The following is a 16,903-nucleotide window of genomic DNA, read 5'->3' as shown; positions in this document are numbered from 1 at the left end:
ATAAACTTATATCAATTTTCAAAAGTGGAGACAAACATTAACATCCACCACTTTCTTTACTGCCACAACTTTATTGCAACAAGCTGTTTAACAACAGGTTACATACTACTAATAGAACTCATAAATATAGCTAAATAATTATTCTAATACAAATATTTTAAGAAATGACCAACTCTATTGACTGCAGTATTTATGGATCTAACAAAAACATTTCATACAATTTATTACTATTATAATAGTTCACAAACTGTAAAGGTATGGAATCATTAATTCATTCATTTTCTGTACCGCTTATCCTCACCAGGGTCGCGGGCAAGTTGTCTTGGGGTGATTGGTCACCAGCCAATCAGAGGGCACATATAGACAAACAAGCATTGACAACACAGTCACGTTCATACCTTTGGAGTCACCAATTAACCTCGGAGTACCCGGACAAACACGCAAAAACCACACAGAGATGCCCGAGCAAGGAATCGAACCCGAGTCTCTTAGTTTTGTGGCCTGTGCGCTAATGCACTGCAGAATCAGAGGGTTAATATTGAACGGGGTAAAGGTTACTTCACGAACAGGAAGCAATGCGTGAAGCTTGGAGAATACACATCTGCAGGCGCCTCATCGTGCAACATATCCCAGAGGTCGATACTGGGACCAACACTGCTCAACCGATACATGAATTACATCATAAAAGCCACAAAACACATAAAGCTAGTATTATTTGCAGATGATACTACTAGATTCTGTTGTGGAAGAAGCATGCTAGAGATTAAAATAAAATTCAATGATTATACTAAAAAGATGGTTTGATAAAAACAAACTACTCTGAAACATAATAAAACTAAAATAACATTATTTGGTAATAGCAGAAAGGACACATTGACAGGGTAAATGAAAATACATTATAAAGACAAATGACGCGCTCCCACAACGCTAAAAACCTTCAGCAGTAAGGAAGACGAATCCAGGAAATATCCATACAATGTCATACGGCACTGCACATTATGCAATAATGCTGGAGCCTATCCCAGCTGTCTTGGGGCGAGAGGCGGGGTCCACCCTGGACTGGTGGCCAGCCAATCCCAGGGCACATATAGACAAACAACCATTCACACTCACATTCATACCTATGGACAATTTGGAGTGGCTAATTAACCTAGCATGTTTTTGGAATGTGGGAGGAAACCGGAGTACCCGGAGAAAACCCACGCATGCACGGGGAGAACATGCAAACTCCACACAGAGATGGCTGAGGTTGGAATCAAACTCGGGTCTGCTAGCTGTGTGGCCTGTGCGCTAACCACTCGACCTCCGTGCAGGGCAATTTATACAATTTTACAAATGTACATTTGTTTATCCATGTTTGAAAACCTCAACTTGACTGTAGCACATTGTTATATTGATTAATCATTTTCTCACGTTATTTCCAAATTGGCTAAGCGTACATGTTGAACAGGAAAAGAACAAATGCATTAGCAATTGATGCAAAACAATGAGGCGGTAGGATTAAATAAGCTGTGCTTTTCCCTACGCCTTTTACACATATGGAATTGTGATATGATGTAAACGGCAGTAAAACGTATGTTGAAATTAAAACAAACCATTAACATCCCATTATGTAACTCTCTATGGCTTAAAAGTGCACATTTTCCATGAGAAAGGCCAATGAAAATATGCTGTACGTACCAAAGAGAATATGGACCCAAAGCTGCATCTATCGGAGGGATTATTTGTTTTTTAAATGAAAACAAATAGTGAAGCTTTAGGCTCCCCTCAGTCCAAAGCACATTTCACGAACACAATAAGGAGGCAAAACACAACAGGAGATCAGACCACTTCGCTCAGTTAAATTAGCGCTAGGCTGCAGTTTTGGTGTTGGGTTTTGTGCAGTTGCTGTATAATTAAACTGCACTGTATACGCAGCTTCCAATGTACTATTCAGAGGTTGTTTTTTTAATCAACTCTATTATGTGAATATAACCTCCTGACTATGCAAAACTGCTTGTTTTTATTCAAGCAACCTCATATATTGCTTAGTTTTGCTATACATTTTGCCTTTTAGGGGTATATTCTCAAGTTTATTATGCCATTCAAGTCTTAATTTCCATCTTTGCAAAGCTACTGTAAATTAGTCTTGAATCTGGAGTATGTATGCCACACGGCAGCCTTCATTCACTTCATATAGTCACCACTAGGGGGCACAAAGTAACTAATGGTAAACCTGATTAGAGCATCACCACAGGGATGATGTCATTAACTTTAAATGCTGCATAAAGCAGCATTCCCACTAAGCATGCATTATATAAACTGGAAACGATGCTCAAGTGGGCACCACCGTTTTGGCAAGATATGCTTTTTTGTTTGTTAGTATGTTAATTATTTGTCCTTGGCAAGCAGCCATGCTGAAATTCCTTTTTGGTCTCAGTGATGCAAATTGCTCTGTTTCTAATTACAAAAGTATAAACACACTCTTTTTGTACAAATACAAATAAAGCCTGAATGACAGGGCTGTGCTATGGATATTCTGCAAGGTCACAACACATGTATGCATCCCCGGCTCACACAATATTGGGTAAAATATTCATAAACATGAATAATATGCATTGTATTGGTGTTAATGTACACCTCGTGCTAAAGTATAAAAGAGATAATGTATCGTGCTTTGTGGTGAGTTGGCTTCCTCCAGGCATGAATTGTTTTTTTGGGCACCATAAACCCAAAGAACAGCTGAACCGTGCAAACAGGATGTTTTTGCTCTGCCTTTGTGGGGAGCATGTTAAATGACCAGCGTGCTAACAATGGCAGGCGCAGGCGAGGCTGGGTCTTGTTGACTTCCATCCGACACTTTAAACACTTAAGCAGCCTTCCCAGATGATCCGGATTGGGTTTGTCAACGGGGCTTTAATGTCCACATGTACTTTCCAGTCGGGAAACACAGAGTGTGCGCCGTGGCCGCCATCTGCAGACCCTCGGTCTTCTTTAATGTCCACATGTACTTTCCAGTCGGGAAACACAGAGTGTGCACCGTGGCCGCCATCTGCAGACCCTCGGTCTTCTTTAATGTCCACATGTACTTTCCAGTCGGGAAACACAGAGTGTGCACCGTGGCCGCCATCTGCAGACCCTCGGTCTTCTATTAGCAGGCACACCCGACCTCAGCACAGCACAAAGTGTTTATTTGCCGGCTGCCTATGTGTGCCGCAGCAGCAGCATCACCCACCTTCAATCTTGCTTCCGGTAAAACGAAGGGAAATAAACTGATATGGAAAAACTAGGATTCTTTGCTCAACTTTGTGTGCTGCTCAGCAGTAATATCACAGAGGGATATTGGAAAGGAAGTGAAGCATACGAAGGGTAGGAATTAGAGAGGGAGTCCTAAAAGTAAGTGCGGGAATGAATAAAACGGTTCCCTTCTTTTGATAATGTCCGCACTAAAGAGAGAATCGGAGAGAGGTTGTGGGAAAAGAAATCAGAGCTCAGGGACGTCGCTGCAATTGCAATACTCTCAGGCTCCATGATTCACTGTGCATGCTGGCCATTTGCATAGCCACTCTCGCCTCTTGCTTCCTGGCTGGCTGCTGAGGCTGCCATCCCCCCCGTTTCCCTTTCTCCCTTTCTCCCTCCCCCTCCCTCTCCCTCTCCCTCTCCTCTCTCCCTGAGTTTTTTGCGCACATCTTCTGGAGCGGTGCTGTTGATGCTACCCGTGAGTGAGCGCGTGTTTCCCGCCTAGGGCTTTTCTCTCCCAGGTGCTACCGGGGCTCCGTTTCATTGAGAGCGTACATCCTTTGATGGGGAGCATCTGCGCTACCTGGCACGACCCACAGGTGCACTTTACATCCACTCGCCGCCTGTCTGAGACATGCATACAAGACGGGGATTTAACTATGGTTCCCTTCCTCTGGACATCCTTTGAGAGCACAGGAGAAGAAAAATCGGGGGAAAGTATTTGATTTGCTTTTCTCAAGTCTTCTACTTTGCACTTTCTTGCCACAAAGCCTCTTTTTTGGAATATGAACATTTCATGGCTGGAAGATGTTGCTAATTTTGTGAGGGGGAAAAAAAGGAGGCTATTTCTCCATGGTTGCTTGAGGTTGCCCTAAATTGTTGCCGTCGCTTAGGGATGATGTTTTATGATACTTATTCACGTCTGCATGTGTTGCTACGGATATCATAACTTAACAGACATCACCAAGAGGCTCATTTTCACCTCCCAAAGCAATTTTTGCTGGTGTCCAGTTTGCTCACACCCCGTGGAGCCGTGCGACAGTCTGTGCACACTGAGAATTGGCGAGGTGAGAAATATGGGCTTTAAAGCTCGCTGAAGTTCCATCTTTCATCTAAAGCCTCGTCGAGCCACTCAGGAAAGATGATCGGAGGTTGGAGGACACAGTTTACTCCCCTCGTACCCCTGGATGAGCCCCTAAACCACAACTGGGCTTCACTCACCCACCTGGTCTTGTGGATCTCTGCCCTGGCTCTGGGCTGCGTGGCGGGGTCAGAACCAGGCACTGTGGAGAACCTCCACCACCTTCAACTCTCCCATGGGAACAAACGTCAACATATTGTGCCTATTGCCATCCACAGATCGCCTGCGTCCCTTAGGGCTGGGCACAGTGAGTATTTGGACCGTTCTATGCATACCAGTTAAGGTTCAGTCGCTACCGCACTTTTCAGCAATACTCAAAATGTTCATCACGAGTGTCTTACACGCAGCATTAAGCTGAGGTCCATCCTGTTTTGTTTTTTTGTCAGCCTCAGCAAAGTGCCGTCCGTGTCTCTATGCCTGAGATTAGCCGTATCCCTTTCTCCAGATGCTCCACGGTGTCCTGATTAGACAGGATTAGAACATTGTGGTTCTCCATGTTGCCCCGGGGTGTTTGGGATGGACAAACTTGTTTCTTCCAGCTCTGCAGGGCACTAAGCTTCTCTTCCGGGCCAGGTCCAGGTCTTGGGCATCGAGAGAAGACCGCTGTACAGTAGTCTACTGTGGTCACATACACAGCGAGTGTTCTGCTGCAGACCACGATGCTTCTTCTTGTCAAGGCATTGTTGAGTGACGTCATCAGCAGTGACGTAATGCAGAGGGAACTGTTTGAGATGTACGCTCCTGTGCAGTGGTACTCCAGATTACCAAGCATTCCTCACTTTTATCGGCATATTGATGCAATAAAATGAACGCATGCGTGACCGTATATATGACGGTATATAATCCACGGAGGCCTGCTAGACCTAGTTGTGTAACGTTGTGTAAGTATTAAGCAGGTCACATACAGTATTTTCAAATAATCGCAGATTTATTTCAAAATCCATGAGATCCTTCATTTTAAAAAGACAGCTTTGTACTTCAACTATACCGCACTTAATATGAAACGTTGTTCCTTACAATGAAACCTAATCCCTAGTTTGCGTAGCATTCAGTTTTCATTGAACATTTTCACCAAATTTTGACAATTTGACCAAAACTGACTTGGTTTTTGTGCAATATTGCACTAAACAAACCGTTCCGTTTGCCCTGTACTGTATCATTCTGCAAAATCAATCGCCCAAACAAAGCATTGCTGATTCACTAGCCATGCATTTTTTATATTGGGTGTGACTTCTAAATAACCCGCCATGGGACCAAAGACAGTTGTGACTGTGACAATTTGATTAAGAAGGTGACAAACACAATTGAATTTGATCTCACCAGGATGTATGGGAAGTCTTCAACAATATATTCCATCCATTAGTCATCCATACATTTAATTATTTGTTTGTATTGTTTTTTGCCCATAAAATGAATTATTCTGTAAAATGTATTTTGGGTTATCTGGAACAGACAACAAATTAGATTAGAAAATGTTTTCACTTTTTATGTTTGTGTTTTCGTCTGACCTGTTGAAACTAATTCATGATGACAAACAAGGTAATTCCTTTATGTTCATCGCTAGCATTTCACTGCTGGGCCATGTCTTGGCCCCATGACGTGTTCACACTGGAACTGAACCGCTCACTGGTCTTCAAGTGGTCAAAGTCTACTTGTTTGGTGCACAGAAGAGTTCAAACTATAGATTTCACACTTGTTGTTAATAAGCAATTATTGGAAGCTCTTCTGTAACTCATTTTAGCTAAAATCTAGGATTAGATTGTGAGCTTTAGTCATCAGAATTAAAGACAAACAGATGAGGAGACTCTGATAGTCAATAAAAATAAGTATTTAGTTTTTTGTCTGTACCAACTATCAAGAGTCCACAGCCCAGCTTTTGGAGATTGCTGCTCTTGTGCTCGTTTCTTCATAAACAATTAGAAGACCATGAAAAGTAACGGTATTTCACCCGTGTTTTATTTAACAATGTACTTGTTAAAAGCAAGATACCGTAATCTGCAGCCCTTCCTCAGAAAGGATGGGTATAAATGTGGCAGGATGTTTGCCAGCCTAGCGAGAAAGCAGGAGAGACAATTGACCTGTCTGGAACGGCTCTCTCCGAAGATCCTGAGGGCAGATTTCATGACCTAATATTGTAGAGTGTCCTCCTTGGCCGTTATTAAGAACTCACTAACACAGGCAGTGAAGATAAGCTCTCTCAGTAATGTGATTACATTTGAGTTCAATCAGCATGTGGAGGGTACATAAAAATGAAACGGAAGACATGATGTTCAGCATGGCATCTGGCTCCAGGACAAAGCCTGCTGTTGTCTTTGCTGTGATGCAAATTGCTTCATTTTCATGAGCTTTGCTTCCTCTCGGGGTGTCTGTTTACTGTCTGCACTTAAATAGGAACTGTTTTGGGTTTTTTTTGTTTTTTAAGTGCTGTGCAGAAATCTTATGTCACCACTAATTGCGTTGTTTAAATTAACTCTATTTGGTGATGACCAAGATAAAGGTGTGAACACAAGAAATGATTCATCCATTTTAATGGCATCAAGGGATGGAGCCACTCTCCAGAAAGATGACCACAAATTCATGAAACAGGAAGTGCAGCCTACTAACTTACAAAGGTCTTGCTAATAGTTGCTAAATGACAACACGTGTTTAGTCTTAACTTCATTCATCCATTCATCCATTCATTCATTTTCTACCGCTTATCCTCACGATGGCCGCAGTGACGCTGGAGCCTATCCCAGCTGTCTTCGGGCGATCCACCCTGGACTGGTGGCCAGCCAATCCCAGGGCACATATAGACAAACAACCATTCACACTCACATTCATACCTAGAAAGCCCACGCATGCACGGGGAGAACATGCAAACTCCACACACAGATGGCCGAGGGTGGAATCAAACTCGGGTCTAACCACTCTCCACCGTGCAGCCTATGAACTTAATTGCTGATGATTATTCCTCCTAGCAGTTAGTAGTTATGTGTGTTTTACCAACCTGTTATGTGTCATTGTGTCATTTCTGTGTTAAGTTTGGTGCCTGTTTAGTAATTCTCTGACTATCTCTAATGCAACTCCACATTGTGGGTGACTTTTGCACGGTATTGAATCGTTTTTGTTCATCTGCTCACTTCCCATCAAGCTGGTTAATCTGCTTTAATGAACAAACCTTGTGTGGAAGTAAACATCTGCAAATGTGCTGACTCGGTCTGAGCAACCTTAGCAATACGTATGCATGTGTGTGCGTGGCCCATCCGGGCATACTAGTCATACTAGTACTAGACTAGTCATACTTGTACTAGACTAGTCATACTAGTACTAGACTAGTCGTACTAGTACTAGACTAGACATACTTGTACTAGACTAGTCATACTAGTACTAGACTAGTCATACTAGTACTAGACTAGTCATACTAGTACTAGACTAGTCATACTTGTACTAGACTAGTCATACTTGTACTAGACTAGTCATACTTCAGGGCTCTACATGAAAAACCGAAATGACTTGCCCATAGGGAATCCTTAAGGTGAGAACTACTTGCCCCAACTTGCCCCATGTAAAATGAAAAGACTGCCATAATGATATGTAATTTTTTATGGCATCACATGAGAATCTCAAATAAAGATGAAATGAGAGTACTACCATACTACCTTACACATGGTAGTCGTAGTAAGCAGTGATATTTATAAGTTGTGCACCACAATGAAACATTATTGAATAGACACATTTGTGTACTAGTAAAGTGTTTTTAATCCAGAAAAAAATGCTCAATGGTCAAACAATAATTTGTGAAGCAAAGGTGATAAAAATCCACAGAGAAATGGAAGCGCTAGATTTTGTAGCTTGTGCAAAATCAGCACTTGGTATTGGATCTAATGGGTGGTGTTTCATTGTGACCACTTCAAATTGTCACAGCAACGTGATTCACTCACCTGTGCCATCCTTTGATTTGCTGCCGCTAATAAAATACTTGTTTAGGAGGCACTGCTTCATCACTTTTTGCTGTTTCCTTCAGAATTAGACGATGTTGGCAGCGCCGCCATGACGGATGTTTTTGTAGTCAAACGATCGCTGATTGGTTGATCGCGAACAAGAACGGGTGTGGGTAAAACGCGGACTGTGGATTACGGACCGCGGTCTAAATAAACGATTCTGATTGGTCCATTTCAAGATTTGCGAGGATTGCTTTGCAAATTACCACCGGAATTACACAGTCCATGTTTTACCAACACCCAACAAGAACCGCTTTAAAAAAAACTCTTGGCAGTATGGCATGCTAAAGTACACTTGCCCCATGGGAATATTAATGATTGGATTTACTTGCCCCAATTTTGTTTTAACTTGCCCCGGGCCATTGGTACAACGTTATTGTCGAGCCCTGTACTTGTACTAGACTAGTCATACTAGTACTAGACTAGTCATACTAGTCTGTGCATCCTCAGCATGCTTTGTGGACGCATAGGAATCCAGATTCCAGATGATTATATGATATACTTTGCTCAATTAGGGGTTATGCTTTTCCATTTTCCCATGTATTGATACATATGTATTAAATATTAGGACCCCTCATTGCCCCCACATTAGTTGAAATATAGAGTTGGCTTTGGAGGGACTTCGGTCTTACATGATGTGGTTTGAAAGGTTTTGGATTGTGAGGTCAGAGATCATTGTCCTACCTGAGAGACAATGTTTACTGTGTCTGTAGTCCGTGTTTGATGGGCTTGAGGTCAGGACTGTCATACCCCCCCCCCCCCCCCCTTACTATGTTATGCGTGTTGCTATGGGCCTCCCTCAAACTGTTCCCACCAGTTGGAAACGTATAAATGAAGGGGTATAAACTTCTGATTGAGTAATTAATTGATAAAGCATTACTACAAGAGAATGTTATAAATCAACTGAATTGCAGAGAAAAAATAGCATTTTTGTGATATCACCGCTATGCAGAAACGCAAATGAGGGGAGTGTGAAGGAGGACAAAGCGTATAAAATACGAAGTTTAAGATCTGAGAGCTGGAAATCTCTTCTCGGATAGAAGAAGAGGGGATGATCTGTGATGCTGCTGCTTTTCCCGTATGTTATGGACTTAATATATATATATATATATATATATATATATATATATATATATATATATATATATATATATATATATATATATATATATATATATATATATATATATATATATATATATATTATATTATATTATAATATTATAATATAATATATATTATATTATATTATATTATAGTAATTATATATATATATATATATATATATATATATATATATATATATATATATATATATATATATATATATATATATATATATATATATATATATATATATATATATATATATATATATATATATATATATATATATATATATATAATATATAATATAATTACTCCCATGTCTCTGAGCTGATAGCGTGAAGATGACAGTATCGGTGCTTCTCCAAGGCAGCGGTGATGATAGCTGTGCTGATAAGGATCCGGGTACACGTTAGTCTAATCTAGAGGGAGCCGGGCGGTTATTGACCCATGGATAAGCGACTCAAGGCTGAATACTGTTGGCGGGCAACTCCCTGTTGTTCCTCACATGTGTTTCAGCTCTTTAACCTTCTCGCATCCTAGGATGTGGAGTGTGCTTCCTCTCCTCTCCTTCCTGCCACACGTCCTTCTCACTCCCTCCCTACTCTCTTATCTTCCCCTGCCTAACCACCAACGTCAGCTCCCTTGTTGGTCTGCAGAGCCCATCCAAGCAGACTGAGTGGGCAATGTTTTTGCGCCTGCAGTGGTCTATGTGGTTCCAGCGGTGACCAAGCTATAGATGGCACGGAAGGAAATGAGACCTGACTGGGCGTGTGGTGGGCAGGGAAGGTTCAGCTGAGTAATGTGTCCGGTTTCAGATTAGAGACTTGGAAGACGAGAGCAAAAGAGAGGGAGAAACGGACCCCCTCCTTTTGGACTCGGGGGGATCTATGTGGCCCTTACATGCATGGGTCCTGCATAAGTTTGAGTCAGTGAGTTCTTTACCCATAAGGCATAGTGAATCATCGGGAACAAACTTGTGCCCTTTGACATCCTGCCATTCTGTTTACACCGCTGGCTTTTTCACTTTAAAGGTACAAAGCCATTCACAAATAAATGAATACAAAAAGATACTTGAATACAAAAGGATTACTTTGTACTGCCATTTTTGTGGAAAGGCTGTTGCTGCTCTTTAGTCTTTCTTCCTGGTTCTTTGGATGGTGTTGCTATCAGAGAAGTAGTTGATGATCACACAATGTAAAATGTGTTAAGATTCTGTTGCTAAATATATTTGGTTACTTTGCTGGACTCTACATTGACGAAGATGGACGAAGAGCCTACAAAGATGGTTGCATAGAACACATAAAGCTTTTCACTGAAAAGTGAAAGTTAAGCTTGTGTGGGACAGCAAGACAACAATGCAGCTGTTTTGTACAGTCTGCCTAATCTCCCAGTATTTTTCCACTAGTCATATGTAAGTGTTGTGCAACTCTGGTTGTGCTATGTGAGCATCTGTGTCAAGAAGGCCTGATATGAGAAGATATGGCAGAGCTAAAAGTGTAATAATAACACATTATTAAGCATATTTGTACAATATTTTTATGGATTTCATTCTCTAGACATTAGGTGTTATTTTATGATGAACTAAAAGCACCTTCACACTGCGCTGAAGTTGCAAAATTGCGACAAGCAACAATGATAAATGAAAATAAATAAAGCCATTTCGGTAAATATGGTTAATACGTTAAACCAGGAGATGACGGACATCTGGAGCTTTAATCTAACCAACACTTGCGGCTGTGGTTTTATGCAAAGTGAAGGAGTTTATGGACTTCCAACCACTGTGTACGTGCTCCAGCGAGTCCGCCCGCCTACAATCCACAAGGAGCATATATATGCTTTGCTTAACCATGTTTGGGGTGGCAGGAGGGTACGTGGCGGCTTGTCATACTTTGCTAATGGTCAGGGGAATAGTGGGTATGTAAAAAAACAAACAAACAAACAAAAAAAACTTCAGGAATAAAATACAAGTTTAAAAAAAGCACAGATGTTTATGTTGTGACAGTAAATTATGGCAAAATCGATATTTTTTTTTGTGTTGTTGCACCTGTAATATATGGAAGGGCATGGAAAATGAATAAGTGGCCTCTGTACACAACTAGCAGGCCTCAAGACGAGGCATGTCGGAACTGTGGTTTCTTTGCAATTTACAATTGCTCACCTGCAGCTGACTGACTGGCCCCTAATCCACTCTAATAGGATTGTGTGGGATTTAAGCAACCTCATTGCTCCTTCCATCTCTTAGAGCCTCCGGTCTGCTGGGAAGGACTGATAAAGAAAATACAAACATGCTTCCTGAACACCAAGGTGTAAGCTAATATTAGCATATACTGAGGAGCACTGTGTAGGAATACAATGCAAGCCCACACATGTTCCTTCACCCTTTTTTCTTGTCTATTTATTCGTTGGCAGATGTGTGGTATCAGTGCGTACGTATATGTGCACTAAAACAGTTGGATTCCCAAAATAGCTTGGTCTCTCCAGTCTTCACACTTAGAAAGTCCCTGTTGACATACACCCTCTTTAAATGGATGATAGGCCAAATGCTGGGTGCCTCTGATACTTGGTTTATGGTCATTTATGGTCATTTCCACTCATGTAGCTATGTGGGTAGAGGAAGAGGATGCTACATGTCAATAAATGTCAAAACTTGATTAAAATCAGTCTTTTATGAGCACCGGCCTTTGATTTTTTTGCACATCTTCATTACAGTGGGAATGAATGAGATGTTTGAACGACAGTCCTGGCGGATAATGGAAATACACTCTTGAAGACCTGATGAAAAATTGCACTAATCCAACACCGTTGGATCTTAAGGACGTTCTAAGTAGTAATTGAAAATACAAAAAAATGACATGGGAGTCAGACAAATTATTTTAAAAATAATTTATTTCAAACAACCATAAAACTGCTGTTCAAAGACCACACGGCTTTTAAAGCCAAAATCCTGGCAAAAATATGGATTCAATGTATTTTTCTGTCAGGTATACATCCGTTGCTGGTTGGATGCAATAAGACATTTTAAGTCATTTAAGTCATTTTAAACTTCTTCAAAGATCTTGACTTGATGTTTGTGGAACAAGAACGTCTAGTAGTAGACCCCCAAGAAATGTACCCACCCTGAGCTGTCCGTCAAGACACGAGCCAATCCTCAGCCGAGTGCAGTCCCAAAACCATCAGAGAAGGTTTTTGAGAAGAAAAATTGTCTTCAAAGGCCTCCTCTCCTTCAAGTTTGGAATTTGCACAAGAGCCACAGAAATGGGTCATTAGCCACGTATACATGGACCCAAATATTCCAATTCCATTGGGGTTATTTGCTCAAACGGAAAGAATGTAACCTTTGTATACACCTCATTCTGAGAGAAAAGTGCCAATCCCAATGAATATATAATGGGATTCCCAGGGGTGGAATATTCCTTTCCCCAATCCCATTGAGGTATCTTGTACCCGCTCAAACGGAAAGTTGTCAGACTGCGTTCTTCTTCCTGGTGTTTTTCTTCTTCTGCTGTTTATTGGTGGTTGGCAAGCAGCTTTCGTGTGCATTAGCGCCATCTGTGGAACACAATCTAAACCCTTCTATACGCCATTCACAAGTGCAGTTTTATTAAAAAAGAAAATATATATCTATATAAAACATGTGCGAGTTTAATTATAAAATATTAGCAAGATTGAACTTTATCTTTTCTTGTTCCCGGGTGCGTTCTTTCAGCCAATGCTGAGATGTGACGTAACACGCAGCTCCAGACGTTCTTTGATTAAAAAAATGGAGGTGAGCAATTGGCACTGGACTGCTAAGCAAAGTTTGTTTTTGATTCAAACTAAATTTCAAGACTGGACCAACGAAAAAATACGGAGCTGAAAGAAAAACTAGAGGAAGTCGGTATCACGTGATGTTGGTGTTTACGCTTTACTGGGCATGCCCCATTGACTATTCCGGTAGATTATAGCGGCGCATGTAGACATGCCATTGGAATATTCCTTTCCATGGATACCATTGCTTTCGGAAAGGTCATTGGGAAAGATTCCATTGGGAAAGAGAAAAACTCCTCATGTAAACGTTTTTACTTTGATGGTCCCAATGGCTTCCAACGTTACTGGTTAATGTTTTCCACACGGTACAATGGAGGGTCACCATCATGATCTGGGATGCTTTTTCCTTCAGTGAAACAATAGAGCCTCAGGTTGTGCAGGGGTGTCAAAGGGCAGCTGGCTATGTTGAAGTTTTGCAGGGGGAATCCCTAAAGGTTGAAGGCCCTCGTCGGTGTGGCAGTTAATGGGTTTTATTTACTAATACTGCAGTACAATACAATGCCTGCCTTGTTCTCCTGATCTAAAGCCAATGGGCATTGTTCAGGATTGTACGAGCTAAAAACCAAATGTAATAAAATATTTGTCTTGGCAAACCGAAACCAAAAAAATACCAAAGAATGATTTCTGTGTGAATGTGTAATTTACTTCTATTTGACTCCCAAGCAATTTTGTTTTGAATGAATACAATAAGCCCTCCCTCCGCCAAGTTAATTGTTTCCAGATCAGGGGCCTCATCTATAAAGATGTGCGTGGAAATGTGATCAAAAGTATGCCAGAAATCCAAAATGTGCACAGGCTACGGGCAAAAGCAGTCAGACCCTTAAAAAGTGGTGTATGCACACATCCATGCAGTTTTTTGGTTTATAGCAGGGGTCCCCAAACTTTTTCCAGTGAGGGCCACATGACTTTTCCCTCCTCTGATGGGGGGCCAGGGGCAGGGTAGTTTGTTTGTTTGTTTATGTTCTATGACTGGGGCAAAGTGTGTTTGTAGTAACATTGCTCACCATAGGTTACCATTTCCAGTTCTATGACAGAAAAATGTACATGCTTTATTGTTCAAGGGACCAGGTCAAATGTGGAAGTGGGCCGTGTCCGGCCCCCGGGCCTTAGTTTGGGGACCACTGGTTTATAGATTCCACCTTGAAGTGGAAAAAAGTGTGTAGCTACAAAGGTGCACACTTTTTCACGTCAGGTTGTGTTTTTATAGATATTTTGCGTGGAAAACAGCGTACGCAACTTTTCGTCCCCGTTTTGTGCGGACGCAAGCTTTATGAGGCTCCTGGTCCGCGACTTAGTTTTCTTCCTCACTTCCATCGTACAATTATTCCTCACACTTTTCATCCCTGGTAACGAGAACTGACCTAATAAAGAAGATAGCAGAGATGTTTGGAGTTTGGGATGTTTGCTTCATGCTAGCACACAGGCTCACTGAACCCAAATAATGATGACACTAATGTGTCATGGCACAAGATCCTCCATACAGGCTTTTTCTTCCCCGTGCAGCAAATCAAACGATGCTTCATTTTCTCTCAAAGTCTATTTTTTGATATGTGCAAATTAAACACTGGATGCAGAAAAATCTAATCAAGGTTTTTTTTGGCAAACGAGAAAGCTGATTTGCGCTGCAATGAAAGGGTGCATTGTGTCCTTGGTGCAAACGAGGCAAAGTGATGATGAGAGAGTAAATTAGAAGCTGTCGATACTGTGGGCCACCTCGAAGAGAGCCAAGGAGGTTGGCTTGGATGCCAGATACGCAGCTGGTCGGAGCGACAAAGGGCCCGTCACACGTGGTGCTACGCTAGGACACTGGGTCTTGTCATCGCGGCCTGGATGGGCCATTTTGCTCCACAAGGCGAGGGCTCATGTTTCACTTTGGGCTTAAGGGAAGTGAGCATGGCGGCGGAGGAGGCCGAGCGCTGCGAGGGACACCGGTCGACTGAGCACTCATGGCACGATGTTACCAGCCCGGGGGCCACTACTTTATTCTCAGCCTTGAATTGATGGTCCCCTACCATGAAGAGCATGAAGAGGCTGGTCAGTATTGCTACCCCGGGGCCAGTTTATGTGAGGTTACAGCTTATCTCAGCAGAGCAGCGTGAGCATAAAATACTGGGATGTACTGCAATTGTACGGTGGAGAAGATTTCTCAGGTCACAATTACAGCATCGAAGGGACTAAAACGTTGCGTGCGTTTTCTCTGCCTTCAAATGAATTACAGTAAATGTTGTTACTTAATGAGTCATGTCGCCATGTATTGCACTGCTATCACCACTTAACTTAACTTACATGTGTTCTAAGAAAAAGGCCATCGGCGGTGCTTCGAAATTATTTTCCGCCAAGGCCCCTCGAGGCAACACCTTTAGAATTGAAATAAAATAGCTATTAGCTGCATCGTATACTGACAACACAGAAACGTAACTGCAGCCGTGTCGTGATGTTAGAGCTCAACCAAAAATAGTGTTCAAGTTTATTCAAAGAAACACAAACCCACTTGGTTTGGTGGGTAGACAGTGATGACGCATCTTCTCGCACGTCGGCGCAAATGCAATAAAAACTGTGGCTATGTGTTAGACTGGATCCAGCGTCAACACCACTAATTACCCGTGCATCCAATTACTTGAAGAAAAGCTAGACAGTTTCTGCATTTCACCCTTAACAAAACGTCTATCATTTCTACTAGGCTTTTATTTTCTTATCAGAACGTTTATCTCCGTGTTTCCCTCCCTCTCTTCCGTTTGGATGTGCTTTCATCCTCCCTTTTTGCCTTGAGCTTTCTCTCTCTTTATTACGTTTGTGGCCCAGTATAATTGTGGAGCTGGCATCCTATAGACTTTAATAAGGGTGACCAATCAAAGGCAGCAAGCAGCAATGCCCCACATTTTGGCTCCACTTAATTTAATTACATCAATTTAGCCAAGCCAAGAGTGAGACGGGAAGAGAGAAGATTAATCCTGAGCGGCTTATAAAGGCAGGTTGGACACTGTCCGCCGTCGGATGCAGAAATGTTGCTTGGGGGACTGTCTTGATTAAAGGGGGCTTAAGGCTCATAGGTCAGTGGATACTGTAAAAACAATACTGTGGAACAGTGCTAATTAGAATGCTAAGGCAGAAGGGTGACCTCCACGTCTCTGTGTGGAATAGTTGAATGTCTTTTTTAGTCCATGAAGCACCACGATGGATAAACTAATCCAATACTGGTAATTAAAGCTACCGGACACGCCCATATAAGGAAGTCACCGGTTGGATGGAGGTGGTGACTTCTCACAGGGCTTACTGTGAAGTCACGGTGATCCAGTGTTAGAAAAGGCTGAAAGTTCCCAAAGTTCTTTCAGGGCTCACTTCCGAATGTGAAAGCCTTTTGGCATCGTTGAACATGATAATACCGCATTTTAACAAAACATATTGGTCAAAAAAGGGGAAAAAGCATGACAGGTGCCAGATTATTCATATTTTTAAAAAAGCCCGGGGACAGGAAGTTTGTAAAGTAGTTAGCAAGTCAGCAAAAAAAACACAAATACATGCCAATAAAAATCAGCGGTCATAACAGTACTTAATAAAGGATATAAAAAAAAACAAAAACCCAGTGGACTTGCAGTTCAAATGAAGTCTCTGAGCAAGGAAGTATTGACCATGCTATAGATTT

General features: G+C 41.7%; 1 protein-coding gene across 18 annotated transcripts in view; it reads left to right on the top strand.

The window, feature by feature from the left end:
* The window catches only part of LOC131107920 (neurexin-1a-like), a 282,890-nt gene that overhangs the window by 169,045 nt on the left and 96,942 nt on the right, over positions 1-16,903 (top strand). For 4 of the 18 annotated variants that reach the window (XM_058058414.1, XM_058058413.1, XM_058058416.1 and 1 more), the window contains exon 1: positions 3,669-4,607. The exons of the other annotated variants lie outside the window; for them this stretch is intronic. In XM_058058414.1, the coding sequence (XP_057914397.1) occupies positions 4,361-4,607 (247 nt within the window). In that variant the 5' untranslated portion in view covers positions 3,669-4,360. Of the gene's footprint in view, positions 1-3,668; positions 4,608-16,903 lie in introns of those variants that run through there. 18 annotated transcript variants of the gene reach the window in all.

This window comes from Doryrhamphus excisus, chromosome 20, assembly GCF_030265055.1.
Source record: "Doryrhamphus excisus isolate RoL2022-K1 chromosome 20, RoL_Dexc_1.0, whole genome shotgun sequence".
NCBI classification, from domain to species: domain Eukaryota; kingdom Metazoa; phylum Chordata; class Actinopteri; order Syngnathiformes; family Syngnathidae; genus Doryrhamphus; species Doryrhamphus excisus.
This window is presented reverse-complemented; position numbering and strand designations above follow the sequence as displayed.